Below are 21,665 nucleotides of genomic sequence, written 5' to 3' on the forward strand. Positions count from 1 at the left end.
GTACAATTCCCTACAATTATTGTCCTTCTTGTAGTATTGAATTGAGTAATAATCTAAAAGCAATAGCTAAACTTGAACGTACTTCAAATCTTCGTACATACTTAAGTTCATTACTATGCTTCAATCCTTGACTGAGAAAGAGTTTGAAAATTATAATGAATTAATAATGGAAGAGATCGAAAGTAAGAATTTTTTCAGAAAGTTTACCACATTATTGCAGATGATATAAATGAAGTGAAAACGCTGTCTGATATCTGAAATAGAGGAACAAGCACTGAATAGACTTTGCCAACATTGCAACTGATGTCTCCTAAGAATTTCCTTACAAACCTAAGTTTTACGATTCACAGATTGTCTCCTGCTATCGAGACTTGAAGGTCTTCATCAATCATATGTTCCAAAAATACTTGGCAGGTCTTCCATTTAGATCCCAGATTCGCGATGGATTCTTAATTGTAGTTAAATACCGTAGTAAAGTAAAACTGGAAAATTCCTGCCCAAAGATTTCGCACCCATGGAATGCTCCCCTGTTCATCCCCATCAACTTCTCGCTTAAGAAGCAGTTGGTAGAAAGAAGATACTCGCCGGTTGACAGCTTGGAGCAGTCTTAACCGACTGTGACAGGCTTCAATTTGTTTCATTATACGGCAAAGCGATGTCTCGCGTTCTTCTCCACCTTCAAAGTAGTGACCGCTCCACTGTCCTCGTTTATTCGAAAGCGCCAGGATACAGGGTGTTCAGAAGAAATATAGACAATGTATTGCGGCAAATATGCAAATATTCTTGTACTTCACGCCTCTTTCGTACCACAAAATTTCAGGATTAGGCTATATTTCGTATAATTCAAACCTTTTTCCACAAGGAGTAACCACGTGAAAATAATTTTCTGCACTAATAAACTACAGAATGTTTCAGTAGAATGAAACTACCAAAGTTATAAAATGATTTGTAAAATTATATATTCTTATTTATTCACTTATGTAAATATTTATTTATTTGTTATGGCTTGTAGGAAACTGCACATGCTATATGTCCATCAAAACACTTTCTTCACATTAATAAGAGGAGTTTATTTTCAAAACGACCCTTGTCCATTCCCGTAACTTTATAGAAAATCACGAAAAACGTTTTTAGATCTAAAATTTCTTATACATCTTCATTACACAACTTTTAACACTGTATCACTTCGGAATATGCATGATAAGAACTTTCTTGTGTTAAATTTTAACGTATTTTGTTAACATGTTTCGACCTATTTGAGGTCATCTTCGGAAGTGGTCGTTGTTGATCTTGGCGCCTCTTGTTTCCAGTGTGGGTGCGTTCGTAGTGTAGAGTCAAAGAGTGTATGTGTTTTGAAATTGAGTTGCGTGTTGAGAATATCGTTGGCGTGTGTTTTCGTGTGTCTGTATATTTCATATTTTTCTAGTGTGTTGAGTTTCTGGCTTTTTGGTTGGATGTGTAGTAACCTACAGAGACATCAACACGGACATGGAAATACTACAAATCCAACCAAAAACCCAGAAACTCAACACACTAGAACAATATGAAATATACAGACACACGAAAACACACCCCAACGATATTCTCAACACACAACTCAATTTCAAAACACATACACTCTTTGACTCTACACTACGAACGCACCCACACAGGAAACAAGAGGCGCCAAGACCAACAACGACCAGTTCCGAAGATGACCGAAAATAGGTCGTAACATGTTAACAAAGTACGTTAAAATTTAACACTAGGAAGTTCTTATCATATATATTCCGAACTAAAATTTATTGTCAGCTAGGCAAGAGACATTATAAAACGAATAGGTTGGGTGCATTTAGAATTAAATGGAAGCACGAGATTCTCTGATCCCAAAGCTGAAACTAATATTTTGTCACAATTCTGCTATGGACAAGAGTCAGTTTGATTCCAATAGTCACTTTTAACTCAAGATTTTTTTATTGGTTTAGAGGGCGTGCTGAAGCCAAATCATGACAGTTGTATGTAGAGTCATATTTGAGGAATGCTGGACAAAGAAAGCTCATTTTCGTTATGTCGTTTTGAAAATGAGCTCCTCACATAAAATGAAAAATTTAACTCATTTTGATAATTAGTTATATGATTGGCGATTATAAAGTAAGAATATGCAACTCATTAATAATGGAAATTAAAGAAAATGAAAACATAAAAGAGAGATGTGACATACAATGAATCAGTATTGAGAGAAAAAGTGGATAATAAGTTGTAGGAGATCTCGATTTCTAGTAGGACCAAAAGAAGGAAAAAATTGAGTTATTCCTGGTACTGAATGTGGTACGACAGAATGAAGTAGTTAACTTTTTATAAATTTGATTTCTGTATAACTTATATTTGCCGAAGAACACATCAATTTCCTCACTTAATGAATTTAAGTTGCTTAACATTTCAACTTGGATTCTCACTTCGAGAGAGGAACATAGGTTAAGGGTGTTTGAGAATAAAGTGCTTAGGAAAATATTTGGGGCTAAGAGGGATGAAGTTACAGGAGAATGGAGAAAGTTACACAACACAGAACTGCACGCATTGTATTCTTCACCTGACATAATTAGGAACATTAAATCCAGACGTTTGAGATGGGCAGGGCATGTAGCAGGTATGGGTGAATCCAGAAATGAATATAGAGTGTTATAGTCCGACCATCGGATCTGTGCCCCCGTAAGATATGCGAACTGAACCCTAATTCCTTTTCAGCCTCGGCAATTCACTTCTCTCCCTGCATTCCTATTTCTCTCTTTTCTATCTCTCTCCCTTCCTCTCCCCCACTACTCACAATTTTGAGCCTTCTTGCGGGACAGTTTATTTGCACTTGCAGTCCAGTGTTGTCAACTCAACATGAATACTGTAGCACGGAGTGGTAAAAGAAATATTATTAAGCAAGTAATAGCATTTTGCATAATTCAATCAGCGTCATTAGACCTACTTAAATTAAATTATCAATAAGTAATAATTAACCTTACAGTATTATAAGCAATATTCAAGAGACATGACACTGTTTGACCGAAGTTTGGCAACATCCCTATTCGGCAAGGTTCGTGGCCTGCTGTTTAACGTAGTGGGAGAGAAACGGGTGGAATGGGGTGAGTAGAGGCGTTAACTTTTCCAAGAACGACGACAGCGCTGAAGGGGCACAGATCCGATGGTCCGACAATAGTTGGAGGCCGGAGGGAAAAAGACCTTTAGGGAGGCCGAGACGTAGATGGGAAGATAATATTAAAATGGATTTGAGGGAGGTGGGATATGATGATAGAGAATGGATTAATCTTGCTCAGGATAGGGACCGATGGCGGGCTTATGTGAGGGCGGCAATGAACCTCCGGGTTCCTTAAAAGTAAGTAAGTAACATTTCAATTAATGGTGAATTCGTATGAGATACTTTGTCGTTCTTGGAATATTGAAAAAAAAATGTCTTCTACATCTAACTGGGAGGATATAAAATGAATATTTAAGCCGAATAAATATAATTTGTTAATATTTTCCTCAGAAATATCATCGAGTGTACTTGATACAATCTGATACCGTACCTTGCTGTACTAGTGTATGGAAGTTCTAAAGCTGGTCTTCCGTGCTAGATATTGTAATCTGGAGTGTGGTGTAAACAAGTAATCTGTACTGTTCAACGAGATGCTAGTCACGCAAGGGCTGCAAGTTTCCACCGTAGGCCTACACCTCGCTGTAGTTATCATTTTCATCACCTTCATCGTCAGAAAATTGTTCTTATGTGCTATTCCATCTCAAATCGACCGAAATATAGAGAAAATTGACCTTGCAATTTTTAAATACAATGAAACTTTTTCTGTCCGTTGACAACTGTGATACAATGCTTTGTGCAAAGTTTGAGTCATCAGAACTTCATAGTGTTTAAATTAAAAATATTTAAATTCATCGTATTTTCATAAAATTAGCAACTTTAAACTGTTGTACCTCCGAAACTCTTTCACCCAATGATCAAAATCATGGTTTATTTTAATGCTGAGAAATTATAATTTATATTGATATAAACAGTTTTTCTTACCTTTTATGGAAATGGAGAAATTTAGATTTTTCTTCATTAAGATGCCTTTGCCCACGAAAAAATATTTTTAAAATATATAGTTAGATTCCGCATTGAAAGTACAAATAAACACATATTTTTTTACTGGTGCACCGTTGATAAGAAAGTATTGAAAATATCAAATAAAGAAAATTAATAGTACGCGCGTGAACTAACCAGCTGACTGTGAGGCGGGAGCTAGCCGAGACAAGCAAGGCCAGGAGACAAACACGTGTGATGTTTCATCTAGTCGCGCATAGCTGGGCTAGCTTTATCACAAGTTTTCATAAACACAGGAGTAAAATGACGCCCAATGCTCGCTTATCTTCAGCTCTTGGCCAGTGCGTGCGGTACTGCGCCGTTCAAGCCTAGGCGTGTGAAAATAATCTATTTTATACCCTCGAAACTTATTGCCGAGCCACTAAGCAAACAATGCCGAATCCCTCTTAATAATGCAAAGTTTTTTCCCAATATTTTTTACATTTTTACAAATTGGCAAAAAATCTAAAAGCAAGTAAAATCAGATTATCTGTCTCTCTGTGTACAGTAAAAACAAGGATTACTTCTTAACATAACCTACCAAATGTCAGCTTCAAAATGAGCTCCCGTTCAATTTTTTTGCAGTAAATGGTACCAGAGTTCTGAGCGCTGAAAGAGGCTTGTTTTTATAAAATACGCTAAATTAGTCGCTCAATAGTACGAAAACCGTTTGACTTTCGATAGTATATTTTTGAAAATGCACTACCCTCAGCACCTTGTATAAATAGGGAAAAAATTAGAGTATTAAAAAAATGCGAGGTTTTTTACTGATCGATTTCATATGGAATACCCCTTATATTCGTGGTTCCCTCTGTCTAAAAATTCTTCAGTGGTGTCTTATCCCTTAGCTTTCTAGTAATATCACCATCATTAGATATCTGTGCAGATATTCATGACTTCTCTTCTCCTCAATGTTCCTATTCTTTTTTACAGCAAATTCAATTCATGCATTCTTCATCTTTTTAAATTTCTATCGCTACAGGAATATAATTATTACGAGAAATGCATTTGTGGTTAGAAAGAACATCAGCCAATATCTTCACTTTCATTAGTTGTCTCTTCTTACTGTAATAATTCCTGTTACTGATTTATTTAAATTTACTATTATTATTATTACTTACTTACTGGCTTTTAAGGAACCCGGAGGTTCATTGCCGCCCTCACATAAGTCCGCCATTGGTCCCTATTCTGAGCAAGATTAATCCATTCTCTACCATCATATCCCACCTCCCTCAAATCCATTTTAATATTATCTTCCCATCTACGTCTCGGCCTCCCTAAAGGTCTTTTTCCCTTCGGCCTCCCAACTAACACTCTATATGCATTTCTGGATTCGCCCATACGTGCTACATGCCCTACCCATCTCAAACGTCTGGATTTAATATTCCTAATTATGTCAGGTGAAGGATACAATGCGTGCAGTTCTGTGTTGTGTAACTTTCTCCATTCTCCTGTAGCTTCATCCCTCTTAGCCCCAAATATTTTCCTAAGCACCTTATTCTCCAACACCCTTAACCTAGTCTCTCATAGTGAGAGTCCAAGTTTCACAACCATACAGAACAACCGGTAATATAACTGTTTTATAAATTCTAACTTTCAGATTTTTTGACAGCAGACTGGATGATAAAAGCTTCTCAACCGAATAATAACAGGCATTTCCCATATTTATTGTATGTTTAATTTCCTCCCGAGTATCAATAATAATAATAATAATAATAATAATAATAATAATAATAATAATAGTAATAATATTTATTTATTCTGGCGAAGTTAAGGCCATTAGGCCCTCTCCAACTTAGCCAGAAACAAAAGAAGCTGATACAATTATACAGACTACGGTATTACATATCTAAAACAAAAATCGATAATTTTGGAGTTACGTTTTTTTCCCGTTCTCTTCATATCATATAACTTGAATTTGAATTTGAATATCAATTTGAAAACAAGAACGTTATAAAAACATAGAGACCAAATAAGAAATAAATATTCTGAAAGAGAAAATTGAATAATAAACAAATGAATATATAAATCGAAAATGAAGCAAATAAATCGTAAAGCTATGGAGAAGAAAGAGAAGAAAAAAAGAATGAAACGAGTAGCAAAAGTAACAAACGGGAACAAAAACTTACGAAGGGAGAGAATAGCATATTTGAAGAAATTGTAAGTAGAAGAAAGTATGAAACAGACCTAATTAAAATGTAACCAATATGCCTACACCAGTAGTTGTCATGGAAACACTTCGAAGGAGGCGGAGATGTGGTTTGGGAAGGTTTGACAAGGTTTGTGACTACAGTTATACTGACTGAAAATAATTTTGACAAGAAACCTCGGCAGACAGACAGACAGACAGACAGACATTTGACACGAGCTGAACGCGGAGGAATGCTGCAATACGAGGCGCGGGATCCTACGTAAATCATATGCAGACATTTAATGGATATGTCTGTGCAAGTGACAAGCATGTGGAATGCAGAAGCAAGAAAAAAGAATTTGCATAAAAGATGGAGGGGCCAAGAAGAGGAAGCAAGCAAGATTATATTGCGAACGCTTTGTAATATGTCACACTTGATACATAATGTATTTAATTTATTTATAAAAGTGTAAAACAAAGTTTGTTCCCAATTACAGTGTGTTGCGATAGAAAAGTAAGAAAAATCTTTCTGAAGGAAGTCCATTAACAAGATGTTTAGCTGTAAACCCAACGTAAACAACAAGATTTAAATCATTTCATTTTCTTTACCGGAATCTTTCACAATGATACAGATAAATGTATAACTAAGCGTTGAAATAGGAGCTTGAATATTCCAAGATCTGGAAGCTAAAGAACAGCAAAAGTGTTGTATGGCGCATTATTAATATAAAAATTACATTTTCCTAATTTATCTCTTTAAAATATATGAAACAGAAAACGCATTATTAATACAAAAATGATTTATTATTTCTATAACATCTATACAACAAGGAACGCATTTTTAATATAATAACAAGGAATAACCCCCTAAAATTGATGACATTGCTTCCGGTTCATCCGAATAATGAAAATATGCCTTAATAAACCTCTTGATTATCCTTCCTTTGTTGTATTCAGAATTTGAAATATTTGATGTATTAATGTTATGGTTTGTTTAACGACGCTCTCAACGGCAGCGGTTATATCAGCGTCGCCGGATGTGCCGGAATTTTGTCCCGCAGGAGTTCTTTACATGCCAGTAAATCTACTGACATGAGCCTGTCGCATTTAAGCACACTTAAATGCCATCGACCTGGCCAGGGATCGAACCCGCAACCTTGGGCATAGAAGGCCAGCGCTATACAACTCGCTAACCAGTTCGACGAAATATTTGATATCAATCAAATTTACAATAATGTCTTGTTGAATTTCGTACGTAAAAACCGAAATATATTTAATTTATATTCACATAAACATAAAACCAAAAGATCAAACAACATATTATGTTTGACAGAAGCTGAATGTACCACAACTGTAGCATATAATCACAGTAGCAACTTCGGTCCAAGGCTTTATAGCAAGATAACAGCTAAATTACCAAACATACAATTTGCTTATGCTCCTTATTTTAAACAATCAATTTTAAATTACTGTTTCGAGCAGGCCTGCACAAACAGCGCTCAAGGAGCGCGCGTGCTCCTTCGGAGCGGGAGAGCGGTATTTACCGCTCGCCGAAACGGAGAGGAAGATACGTCAGAATGACATAGACTTGCTATAGGTAGAGGAGAGGGAAACGACCACTCAGCTATCTAGTGGAGTGCAGTGTGTAGGCCTATTCTCAGTAACTGTTTCACGTTGCTTACCTACTGCTACGGTACAGTATGGAGGAATCTAAAAGACGGAACATAACATTTAACGATTTACAGCTCGGACTTATTGATCTTCAATGTGACCTAAGGGCTAAAGATCGTTTGAATAATACTACTAGCCTGGTTGAGTTTTACAAGACTAAACATTAGCAATAATATCCACGACTACACAGGCTGGTTGTGAAAATGATTGCTAAGTTTGACTCAACATTTATATTTGTGAGCAACTGTTTTCTATAATGAACTTTAATAAAGGCAGACATCGAACATCTGTAACTGATGTTTCATTACGATCAGTAGGCTACTGTTCCTTTCAGCTGCCAACAGCATAAAACCTCGTTTTGATGTACTGATAAATAGAAATATAACAAAATTATATTATACATTTAAGTACCGTAACTATAGAATTTCTATTACTTGCGTAAAATAAATATTTCTTTATTAATTAATAATAGTTAAATATAGTTTTGCAAACACTGAACGGGAATTCATTTCATAAGCACTCGTAATAGTACTTCTTTTTGTGTTTATTTTGTACGAGATCACCCCTTCGTCCAGTCCACCCTTATACAGAGCGCAGCTAATATCTGCATTCCGCTCATGAGCTGTGAGCCGGCTCGGAGAGCGCAAACCTTGTGCAGGCCTGGTTTAGAGAGAAAACTTAAAGTTCCAAATATTGTGATATGTGTTTTTTTTTTCTTTTTCTTTTAACTTTTCACTCTGTTATTAATAAAAAGTCTTAAAATTATGTGGAATACTCCCTGAGCTCTAGTATGTAACTTATTCTTTCTAGGGGTGCCAGAGTAATTAATACATAGAAAAACGTATCTTTGTTCCAGGAATAAAATTATTATTATTATTATTATTATTATTATTATTATTATTATTATTATTATTATTATTAATAAAATGAATCCTACCATGCTAGAACCCAATGGCATAAATCGTTCCGATTGCAAACGTCGAGATGGCTTAACTTTAAAACCATGGTCCAAAGGCAAATCACTTTTATGGGATGCCACCTGTTACAACACCTTCGCTTCTTCTTATTTGCCCATAACTTCCAAACTCGCTGGGCCAGCCGCTGCATCTGCTGTGACAATTAAACGCAATAAGTATCTCGATCTTCTGGATAGGTATAATTTTGTCATTTTCGCCGTAGAATCTATGGACCCATGGTGTTCCGAGGCGAAGTTGTTAACTTCTGATATCGGCAAGTATTTATCAGCACTTAACGGTGACTCTCGCCCTACGGATTTCCTCCGCCAAAGAATTAGTATTGCCATTCAACGAGGGAACGCTGTAAGTGTTATGGGGACTTTTCCAGAATGTAATCGTTGGAAGAAATATTTTATTTCGTGTAGAGCTGTAGAGAGTATTTCGCATACTTTAGTTTTGTTGCTAATTTCTAGTTTGTCCCTTACTCAATTGTTTAATTTAATTTCAAAATTGAATTAAAGTTTATTTTGTATAGGACAGTTTGATATGTTTTTAGATATATATATATATATATATATATATATATAAAATTTGAACTGGTAATGGAAATTACGGGAAAACGGCTGAACGGATTTTAATAAAAGGCCCCTCATTTTGAAGCTTGGAACCCAAAGTTTTTCGGAAAAACAGTAGTTTTCAGTGAAATGTCAATTTTCCTACATAATTTTCCTATTTTCCAAAATCCATCTGTCGTCAGTTTTGAGAACTAGCTAATTGCATTCAGGAGAAGCGAACCGAGCATCAAGTCGGCCGTGTTGCATTTCAGAATAAAACAAAACACACACTACAGTAAACAATATTACACGAAGGCCATGATCTGCACGAATGCTGACATATTTAGAGCTCAAATTAAATTGGTTATTAAAAACTTAACTTACTAAAAATAATTTACAGGTTCGATTCTGTGGTGTGTAATTTTCTGGGTACAGCTGTGTATTGGATATTACAAACTACAAAACTTGAGGTGGTTTGATGACATTATTACCATTAGAAATGAAATATTATTGTAGTTAATGCCATGATGTGACTATTTTTTATTAATTATACATATTAATGCTATATTGATGATATGAAAAGTGAAACGTTTTGGGGTTATATAAGTAGATGTAGAGAATAACTTAAATTAGATTTTGATTTCTATATTATTTTACTGAGTGGCGGCTATATAGTATATGTTACTGAAAGCTATAAAACTTACGTAAGATAATAATATTATTAAAAATCAAATATTTTTTATAGTTATTAATCAAGTGAGGTTGGGTCTTTTTCATATATTTAATGGCGGTGTGGTGTAGATATTTATATGCGTGGTTCTCTTCAATATTGGCTCGAGAGAGAGTATCTTTCATTGTTATGGAAGCAAATAACTTTCAGAATGTCTGGTATTCTTCATTGAAAATAAATCTGAAAAATGTTTATTTGAACGTCTAATGAACTTAGTTTGCAGCATTTGCTGCACAAGCCACTAGTATTGTTCTACATTTAAACATTAAGTGAAAATGTTAAGTAGGATAAAATCACTCGGTGAATTATTATTGTTACAATATTTTGTTAGTGGTATTTCATTACCTCTAATATGCCATGAGAATATCCATTTGATGGTAATAGTCTTAGCTATAGTATAAATATGTTCGTGTATCTATGTTCTCTTAATTTTTATGTATAATAAACTTTATTCATTGCTTGTGTTAAGCCCAAAACAAATCTAAAAATATTTCGAATTGATATCTTACCAGAAGAGATTTCTGAATAATGTTCATACACTGTAATTACGTGATTTTGTGGGAATGAGAAATATACTATCACAGTAATGTGTGATGGTTTCAATAAAGCATCACGTCGTCTAATATTGTAACAGTCTACTGTATCTTGTGTTACTTACTGACATTTGATGTCTGCGACCTTATGTGTTATAATGCATTAAAATGACAACACAACTTCGTGCAAATGACACGTAGACACGCGTTACCAAACAATGCTTTAAATTTAATTTGGGTGGAGCTGGTAATTACAATGTTACGTACTAAAATCAGAATTCTTTTTACCCTCCTGTTCCGCCCTTTACATTAGTACAAACCCAACGCACGCATTTACTCCATTACCGTGTCCATTAAATTTTGCAGTTGTCATGTGCATTAGCGACATTCATCAAGCTGCGACCTATTTACGTAGTTTTTAAACTAAATTATGATTCTAAAGCCGACACTGAAAACTGTTGAATCACCATCACTGTGATTGGTCACATTAAGACGTAGCCATTAGCATTTCTTTGTGAGACTAACAACCATTCTATTTCAGAATGTCTGAAGGCCTCTTGAACAGTCAAGTTTCTCAAAATAATACATAGCCAACTACTATGAGACCAAGGAAATGCTTACAGAAATTAAAATTGTTCCTTCCACATCAGTTTACCAGAAAACATGAAACTAACCCAGAAAACTCTGACAAATTCAACGCCATTTCTTTCTAAATGGTACTCGTAAATTTAACTACAGACTCGCATTACAGTTACATTTTAATATATTAACATTCTCTATTTTATAACTGAAGCAATATATAAATATTTACTGAGTAAATAAACGAACGAATGTTTATCTTGTCGAATCTGTTTGTTGTAATTGTAACCAGTAAAATATTTTCAAAACTTAAAACACAATTAATGTAATACTACAAAAATTCTTACATTATTTATTGTTATTAGGTTATTCATATTTGTCATCTAAAATACACATTTGAAAAAAATCGGTTAACAGAATTTGTAGCATATTTATATCTGCTAATTGTCAAAAATGGAGTTCACGTGCTTCTGTACCTAGGGATAAGTTTCGATTATAGCGCTTGTTCTCGAAAAAAATTGTATAACCAAAGTGTTTTATAATTTCCTGATTACAGAAACTTCTTTTAATGATGTGAATTCCAAGTTTCATGAACATGATATATACATTTCATACTATTAGTATTTTATTAAGCATTAAACAATCTACAATAAACAGTTTTTCAATGGAAAATCAAATGCTTTTATCAAAATTGCATTGTTATAATTTAGAAGAAAACAATGTTTTGATGTCGTCAATTCTGAATTTTAAATACAGACAGGGGTAAGGTGTGTCACAAAACATAAATTCACTCATTAATGCTCCTCACTTTAATAAATAATTTATAGAAGCCAGAGTTCATTTTTAAAAGCAATTAGGCCTAATTATTCTTTTGCCATTAGGTGAGTGGGCACTCTTTATTTGCCATTAAGTAAGCGGGCACTTCTTGTTTGTCAGTAGGTGAGTGGGCACTTCTTATTTATCATTAGGTGAGTGGGCACTTCTTATTTGTCAGTAGGTGAGTGGGCACTTCTTATTTGTCAGTAGGTGAGTGGGTACTTATTCGCCATTAGGTGAGTGGGCATTTATTTGTCAGCAGGTGAGTGGGCACTTCTTATTTGCCATGAGGTGAGTGGGCACTTCTTATTTTTCAGTAGGTGAGTGGATACTTCTTATTTGCCATTAGGTGAGTGGGCACTTCTTATTTTTCAGTAGGTGAGTGGATACTGCTTATTTGCCATTAGGTGAGTTGGCGCTTCTTATTTGTCAGTGGGTGAGTGGGCACTTCTTATTTGCCATTAGGTGAGTGGGCACTTCTTATTTGGCAGTAGGTGAGTGGGCACTTCTTATTTGTCAATATCTGAGTGGGTACTTATTTGCCATTAGGTGACTGGGCACTTCTTATTTGCCATTAGGTGAGTGGGCACTTCTTATTTGTCAGTAGGTGCGTGGGCACTTCTTATTTGCCATTAGGTGACTGGGCACTTCTTATTTGTCAGTAGGTGCGTGGGAACTTCTTATTTGCCATTAGGTGACTGGGCACTTCTTATTTGGCAGTAGGTGAGTGGGCACTTCTTATTTGTCAATATCTGAGTGGGTACTTATTTGCCATTAGGTGACTGGGGACTTCTTATTTGCCATTAGGTGAGTGGGCACTTCTTATTTGTCAGTAGGTGCGTGGGCACTTCTTATTTGCCATTAGGTGACTGGGCACTTCTTATTTGTCAGTAGGTGCGTGGGAACTTCTTATTTGCCATTAGGTGACTGGGCACTTCTTATTTGGCAGTAGGTGAGTGGGCACTTCTTATTTGTCAATATCTGAGTGGGTACTTATTTGCCATTAGGTGACTGGGCACTTCTTATTTGCCATTAGGTGAGTGGGCACTTCTTATTTGTCAGTAGGTGCGTGGGAACTTCTTATTTGCCATTAGGTGACTGGGCACTTCTTATTTGGCAGTAGGTGAGTGGGCACTTCTTATTTGTCAATATCTGAGTGGGTACTTATTTGCCATTAGGTGACTGGGGACTTCTTATTTGCCATTAGGTGAGTGGGCACTTCTTATTTGTCAGTAGGTGAGTGGGCTCTTCTTATTTGTCAATATCTGAGTGGGTACTTATTTGTCAATATCTGAGTGGGTACTTATTTGCCATTAGGTGACTGGGCACTTCTTATTTGTCAGTAGGTGAGTGGGCACTTCTTATTTGTCAATATCTGAGTGGGTACTTATTTGCCATTAGGTGACTGGGCACTTCTTATTTGCCATTAGGTGAGTGGGCACTTCTTATTTGGTCAGTAGGTGAGTGGGCTCTTCTTATTTGTCAATATCTGAGTGGGTACTTATTTGCTATTAGGTGACTGGGCACTTCTTATTTTCCATTAGGTGAGTGGGCACTCTTTATTTGCCATTAAGTAAGTGGGCACTTCTTATTTGTCAGTAGGTGAGTAGGCACTTCTTATTTGCCGTTAGCTGATTTTTATAGACTTATATATGTAGGCCTATATGTGAGAATTCTTAAATGTAAAATATTAAGAAATCTTCAAATTTAATGCTATAAATATGTGCACAAAATTTTAAATAAAATAACAAAAATACAGCCATAATTAGTAATACAAACTCTAATGTGAAAACACCAAATGTCTTCAAGGCTAAAGTTAAAAATAATTTCAGCTCCTTACAGGAAGAGTTTGGGCATACGTCAGTGGTATTGATAACAAATGAAATAATTTATTATATAAATGTTATTCCAGGAATTGCCCATTCACATGCTTACGTACTCACATAAATAAAAAAAAACAAACGAAACACAATATCCCACTACCATAAAATTTAAGAATACCGCTGTCCGTACAATCTGTATGTAAAAGTGGAAGGACCAATGTAAGAGAATGATGTGACTGCCTTAATGGCATCTCTTCCTGTAAATCAGTCCACCCAAGTGCAATGACATTGCAAATCCAAGACGCTGGATCTTGTGTATGAGTTTATGGCGTGTTGATTTGATTAGCAATGTTAATAGAAAGGATTATACGGTGGAACCACGCTCAGTTGCTCCCCTCATGCGGCCTTCAGACGTGTGTGAGAATATGCATGCTCTACAAGTTACAGCTTCAAAATAAGCTGATGTAATGTTCTGTTTCTTAGGAAACTGAAAAGTAATAGGCTGAGAACTTAAATACATTTTAGCTTACTTAAGTAGCATTATAAAACAGAGGTGAAAATTCAAATCCATTCCGAACGAAGACATAAATAAAGTTAAAATAATGTGGCGAAATATCTGGAATGGCACAACAGGAGAGCTATTCAAACGCATTAGATTCTATGGAAAGCGTTCAGATATTATGGACATGGAATATACAATTTATAAAGCAGCAGTCAAAGTTCACTCTTGATATCTAATTCTCTTTATCACAACGAAAAATAATAATAATGTATAAGTCTGATACAGAATATTTCTCTGCAGATTCCGTGAACTTGCAGTAACAGTTCAAACATATTGTGAGCAATGATTATCTCTTAATTCATGAATCTTGATGACATTAACTGAAATTCTGGGATTAGTTACAGACTTGAGAAATCTAACAAGTTTCCTCATTAACTAAAATGAAATCTTGAAGTGATTTTCGACTGCAATTCTTATGAGCATTCGGCAGAATATAATAAAAAGAGAAATTAAAACAGAACATTACATCTTATTTGCTATCTTAATTCATATAAACTGAAATTAGCCAATGTTACTGTACTACTTTTAATTGCAATGAAATACAATAAAATCACTAATACAGTACATTTAAATGTCATAGAAATTTCGTAAATGCATTTAATCTAACACGACACTTTTATTTGAAACACGAAGTGTTAAGTCAAACTCCACGCTTTTCATTTACAGTGTTTTGTCCAAGGGCAGGTCTTTCACTGCAAAACCCAGCTTTCTCAAGTCTTTCTGCCTTCCTCTTTGTCTCAACATATGATCCATATATCTTAATGTCATCTATCATCTGATATCTTCTTCTGCCCCGAATTCTTCTTCCATTCACCAATTCTTCCAGTGAATCCTTCAGTAGACACTTTCTTCTCAGCCAGTAACCCAGCCAATTCCTTTTCCTCTTTCTGATCAGTTTCAGCATCATTCTTTCTTCACCCACTCTTTCCAACACAGCTTCATTTCTTATTCTGTCTGTCTACTTCACACGTTCCATTCTTCTCCATATCCACATTTCAAATGCTTCTATTCGCTTCTCTTCACTTCGTCGTAATGCCCATGTTTCTGTCCCATACGATGCTACACTCCACATAAAGCACTACACTAGTCTCTTCCTTAGTACTTTTTCCAGAGGTCCGCAGAAGATGCTAGTTTTTCTATTAGAAGCTTTCTTTGCCATTGCTATCCTCCTTTTGACTTCCTGGCAGCAGCTCATGTTACTGCTTATAGTACACCCCAAGTATTTGAAGCTGTCCACTTGCTCTACTGCCTCATTTAGAATTCGCAAGTTTATCTTCTTTATTTTTCTTCCAATAACCTTGGTCTTCGTCTTGTTGGCATTTATCTTCATCCCATACTGCTCACAGCTGTCATTTAGCTCCAGTAGCATATCCCTTAGTATCATCTCCTGTTATGCTAACAACGCCATATCACAGTCTAGTATATACAGTCGCGAAGCTCATTACGTAATAAATATGCAAACATTAGATAGTTGCTGACCACTAGGATCGCTAATATCGCCTCATTACAGGCAATGCAAAATAGAACCGTCACAGTCTATTGTTTCTAGCACCCTCAAAACTCAAGCTTCGTGACTGTATATAGTAGACTGTGGCCATATCATCAGCAAATCTTACACACTTTATTCTTCTTCCTCCTACTATCACTCCCCCTATCTTTTGAAAACAGTTTTTCCTCTATCTACACTCTGGATCATAAATTGTCAATCGGGAAGAAAAATATTTTGTAATAAAGTGTAGCTGTCAGAAAGGTATATTTATGAGAATTTTAAGGGAGAAAACATGGCGTAATGCAGTTTTCCAAGCCAATTTATGTTTTCACTTCCGTTTAGATTCTATTTCCAACTGACGGGGCGCTAATGACCCTGGACGAACCTGCTGTGTCAGAATTATTCAAGAAATGCATTTGCGAAGTTTTAATGGCAAAGCTGAGAGCTGTTGTATCAGTGTATAATTTTAACGCAGGGAAACTCTCATTAATTTTTGAGTGGGGTTCATGAATGTTCAATGACCAGATTTGCTTGGAGACAAAGACTTAAGATGACACGAACGACGCAGGCGCGTCGCCAGTGTTTTGTTGTCGCTGCTGCATGTGTGGTGTTATGTTCTTGCAGGTACCCCCGTCGAGGTGGGAATCACCATGTACGTCCTCAGTATCAGCTCCCTCTCTGAAGTGAAAATGGTACTACAAGCCTTTACTGATCCGCATCCGCCATTTTGAACTCATTAGAAAAAAATCTTGTTAAGAAACAGAACTAATTTCACTTTTAAAACTTTTAATTTTGTATACATAGATCATTTACTGTAATTACATTTTGTTTAGTCTTTTTTATATTCCCTCCCCCCGTCTTTCCTTTATTCTATTCTTTTTTCTGTTTTAAAACCGACATTTCGCATGTTATCTGTGGGCGTTCAACTATCACACACAACAGAAAAGGAAAGAAAATCGAGGCCTCTTTCTCATGAACAGAGTTCTATGTAAATGCAGTCCCCCAGCATTTCTTCCAAGCATGTAACACGAATAACGAGATGTTAAAAAAAAATATTTTTAGCAATTGAATCGGTTATTGTTGAAAGGAACTAAGTCCACTTTTTAAAGTAGCGGGATAATCGAAAAAAAAAAACTGGTTTGTAAATAATCTATCGAAGATTAAACCAAAATATATTGTACACATGAAATATACGTGTACAATATGTTGTGAATAATCTATCGAAGATTAAGCCAAAATATATTGTACACATGAAATATACGTGTACAATATGTTGTGAATAATCTATCGAAGATTAAGCCAAAATATATTATACACATGAAATATACGTGTACAATATGTTGTGAATAATCTATCGAAGATTAAGCCAAAATATATTGTACACATGAAATATACGTGTACAATATGTTGTGAATAATCTATCGAAGATTAAGCCAAAATATATTGTACACATGAAATATACGTGTACAATATGTTGTGAATAATCTATCGAAGATTAAGCCAAAATATATTGTACACATGAAATATACGTGTACAATACGTTGTGAATAATCTATCGAAGATTAAGCCAAAATATATTGTACACATGAAATATACGTGTACAATATGTTGTGAATAATCTATCGAAGATTAAGCCAAAATATATTGTACACTTGAAATATATGTGTACAATACGTTGTGAATAATCTATCGAAGATTAAGCCAAAATATATTGTACACATGAAATATATTGTACAATATGTTCGTTTAATCTTCGATAGATTATCCACAAAACCGTTTTTTTTTCGATTATCTCAAAACTTCAAAAAGTGAACTTAGTTCCTTTCAACAATAACCGATTCAATTATACATCTTTACACAAGTGTGGCAATCTTTACATTTCTCAACTACCTCATCTAAACAGGAGAGTCTCATCTCTTCCTACATGCAGAGACTATCTTTTAAACTCAGTTGACCAGAAATGGGCCCCGATTTTGCTATTTATTCTTTACCACTTGATCTGAGTGATGTGTATCATACATGAAACAAGTTTTGGGGTGGACCACGTACACCCAAGCCCAGGACTGTTTTTCCCTTCTCAACTTATTAGAGGTGTGAACACATGCGCATGAAGTACCGAATAACATCAATATCTGATTTACATGCAGAACTTTCGCTTGGTTGATCCATATTTTTTACAAGGCATTTGACTTGACTTTACAATACACAGTTTCCCATCACTACCCCCCCCCCCCCCCACCACCAGTCCACCATGTTTGTTTCGTTACTGTTTACAATATAAATGATGGCCGTGTCTCACCTAATCACGCTCTGTTTACAGAAAGGTCCGCACGCTCCAGAAACTTTCACTGCAATGTTACTGTGCCCTTCCTTCTTCGTTCATTATAATTTTCAGCAGGTTGCTTTGCTGGTCTTCCGACACTCTCAGGTTTTGAAACTGGACGCGATGATGCGGGTTTGAGTACAGAGAATGGAACTGAACTTTAAATAATGCCAAATTCCTTGCCTTTCAGTAGATCGTAACCAAATTTTGTTCTCTAAATTGACTTGATTTACATTTCTTAAAAAATTAGAAGGGAAGACTAACAGAATTAGTCAAACTCTCAGCAAGGCTGGGCTGTACGGACAGCCTGGGCTTGGTGAGAGGCTAGACGCGCCCTGAGAGTGTTGGGGGCGACACCCGCCATGTCCGTGCCGAAGCCAGCTGTGCTAGTTTGTTACCTTTGGTAATTGTGCTGATTTACAGGTCCCCCCGTGGAGGTTGGCGTCACAATGTACGTGCTCAGTATCAGCTCCGTGTCGGAAGTGTTGATGGTACTTAAAACCCATTTATAAGTCAAAACCATAATGTGTTTTGAAAATGGATGTGATAATGAAAACAAGGTTCATAACAACAATAAGCTCCTAACACTGTGTTATAAGATATTCATTATTTTCTCCCTTCGTATCAATCAATACCCAATCCCACTGATTTCTACTCCAACGATGGTCAGCGTCACAAAATTAAGTCGCGCGAGGACTGGGGTCGAGACTAGTTTGTGTGTTACGCACATCAGCATGACTGGTATGATGCACTCAATATCGAGAACGGGTTAAAAACTACCAAATTTAGTTACTTTCGTCAAACTGCTGCTGACCATTCTGACTCAGAAGCTCTAGGATAACCCACTGTGACCGCGGGCAATAACACGTTAACTAAAGCGGGGAAAGAGTCGACAGTGGGTGTTCATGAGATCGCGCCCCTTCCCGATCCCTGAAACCCGGGTACGAGACCTCGGAATCCTCCGCTATGATGACTACAGCGCTCGGTCTTTGCCGCCTCCAACGCCCTCGGAAATCACACTCAAACCAACTTGTGCACCTGCCGGTCGGTGCCATGCATTTCTTTTACGTTATTATTATTATTATTTACGACACAAATTCTATGTCTACAATTTTATTTGTTGTATCTAATACTTTTATTTATCACCAAGTCCCAAACGGGTTCCTGCGAAAATTAAAATTTTATACGTTTTTTATTTCCACTTCAGGATTTGCCGCAATGCTATTGTGTATAAATTTAACGAAATAATATATTTTATTTCGCATAACACGCAAAATTAATTCCAATATCTATACTATGTAAGATGTAGTAGGGGAGAGTTGGGTAGTATCGGACATCGGGTAATATCGGACAGTGGTGTTTCTTTCATCTATAACCAGATGGTAGTACAGTGATGTTTCTTTCATCTACCACTAGATGGTAGTACAGTGATGTTTCTTTTATCTATCACCAGATGCTAGTACAGTGATGTTTCTTTCATCTACCACCAGATGGTAGTAGCTGTGTTCAGATGTCGCATACAGAAACGTAACCATGCCACTTAGGCACTACCATCTGATGGTAGATAAAAGAAACATCACTGTCCGATATTACCCGATGTCCGGTACTACCCAATTCTCCCCTAATTGACTCATTTTTAAATAGTGATAGTAGGTAAACACAAACAACTGGGGATTCAATAATGAAACGTGTTAAGGGGATTGGTAGTCTGAGCGTAAGGCTGTAGTGTATAAGTGGGGAAATTTTCCTAATACTCTTCAACTTTTGGATCTATCAATTTACAATATAAACACAATTTTTGTAGATATAATTTGGTTTTTAGATTCTCTTTCTACCTCATATACCTGATGTTATATACATTTCAAAACCTGAAAAATATTAATTAAATTTAAGTTTAAAACACGGATGCTTTAGGAACATTTTCTACAAAAACTACTTGGGCTAGGAGGCTTCTATTTAATATGGTAGTGAAGACACATGGCGACTTTCATATATTTATCGAAATTATTCTGGATTTTACAGCCAGAGAAGTACAGTATGAAAAAAAAAATACAAAAATTGTAAATATATTTTTTTTCAGGATGAAAAATAATTTTATGCTCGGCCATGCCGAAATGTAGTAATTATACACCTGGTGGCAGCCCTTTAATGGGCCTCATTAAAGTACACCTATCCATTAAAGTTCAGGTGTTCCACCAATCAGAAAATACCATTGTAGCAATATGAAAGCGCAAGTATCGATTATTCTCGATACTAGCGCGAGACATTTGTTTCTCGGAAAAAATCAATACTTTCGCGTCTGCGCACATCTCACAATTTACGAGGTATTGAACAAGGTCAGTTCCGCTCCCCAGTCAGATAAGAATAACATGAATACTTATGAATAATTTCAAGTTATAAATATGGTCGAGCATAAAAAGTCGTATGAAACTTGCCTGTAATGGTAATTAAGACGCTCGTATGAAAATTATGAAACTCGCTTGCGCTCGTTTCATAAACATACTCGCGTCTTAATTACTACCATTATAGGCTCGTTGCATAATTACTATTTTCTGTTGAACGATTATTCATAATGTGGTTGAAACTGGCGGCAAATATAATCAACTGCATTGGAAATATGCATGAGTTTGTAGCAACCAGTAGTACATTTCTGAGAAAATGTTCCTAAAATACCTATGTTTTAACTTAAATCTAATTATGTTTTTTAGGTTTCAAACTTTTTACAAAACCAAATATATGACGTAGGAACATAATTTAAAAACCAAAATGTACCTGGAAATATTGTGTGTAGCTGTAAAAATTATAAATTGATAGATTCAGAAGTTGAAGGGTAGTAGCAAAATTTCTTCACTCATACACAACAGGATACGTCCAGACTACACAGTTCCCTTGAACAACCTGGAATCAAAATTATTGTGTTGCAATACAATAAAATCATTCTATTTAGTTTCACAGAGTATTGTTCACTTTTAAGGGAAGTGGATAGTGATTAGAGGTCAAAAATCCTATTTTTTCTTTTGCGTTTAGAAAAGTACAAAACTTGCGCTTTGAAACAATATATTGTGGGTATATCTCAGCAGCCAATCCCTTTAAATGGCCTCTAAATTTAGTGGCGCATATACCCTTTTTATTTTCAAATGCACTTTTTCGTAAGTTAATATTTTTCAAACTTAAGTGTATTTTTCTCTGAAACTACTGAATCATTTTGAAAAAATAGCAAAAATTGTTAATCAAAGTTCATTATTTTTTCTCTTTCACTAAGGGTGAAATGTTTAAGGGGAGGCAGAGGTGAAATTTTCGAACAAAACTAAGAAAAAAATGAAAATTTGGTTTTTTCCATTTTTATTATCTTTATTTTCATATTCCAATGTTAGTTTTTGATTTTGTGCCCTTAAA

General features: G+C 35.7%; 1 protein-coding gene across 14 annotated transcripts in view; it reads left to right on the forward strand.

The window, feature by feature from the left end:
- Window positions 1–21,665, forward strand: part of Rdl (Resistant to dieldrin) — a 448,130-nt gene that overhangs the window by 259,913 nt on the left and 166,552 nt on the right. For 8 of the 14 annotated variants that reach the window (XM_069830120.1, XM_069830131.1, XM_069830123.1 and 5 more), the window contains exon 3: window positions 16,571–16,638. In XM_069830120.1, coding sequence (XP_069686221.1) covers window positions 16,571–16,638 — 68 coding nt within the window. Of the gene's footprint in view, window positions 1–16,570; window positions 16,639–18,692; window positions 18,761–21,665 lie in introns of all 14 variants that reach the window. The other 6 variants (XM_069830121.1, XM_069830127.1, XM_069830132.1 and 3 more) reach the window with 1 other exon arrangement.

The sequence above is a fragment of the Periplaneta americana genome, chromosome 7, assembly GCF_040183065.1.
Source record: "Periplaneta americana isolate PAMFEO1 chromosome 7, P.americana_PAMFEO1_priV1, whole genome shotgun sequence".
Taxonomy (NCBI): Eukaryota; Metazoa; Arthropoda; class Insecta; order Blattodea; family Blattidae; genus Periplaneta; species Periplaneta americana.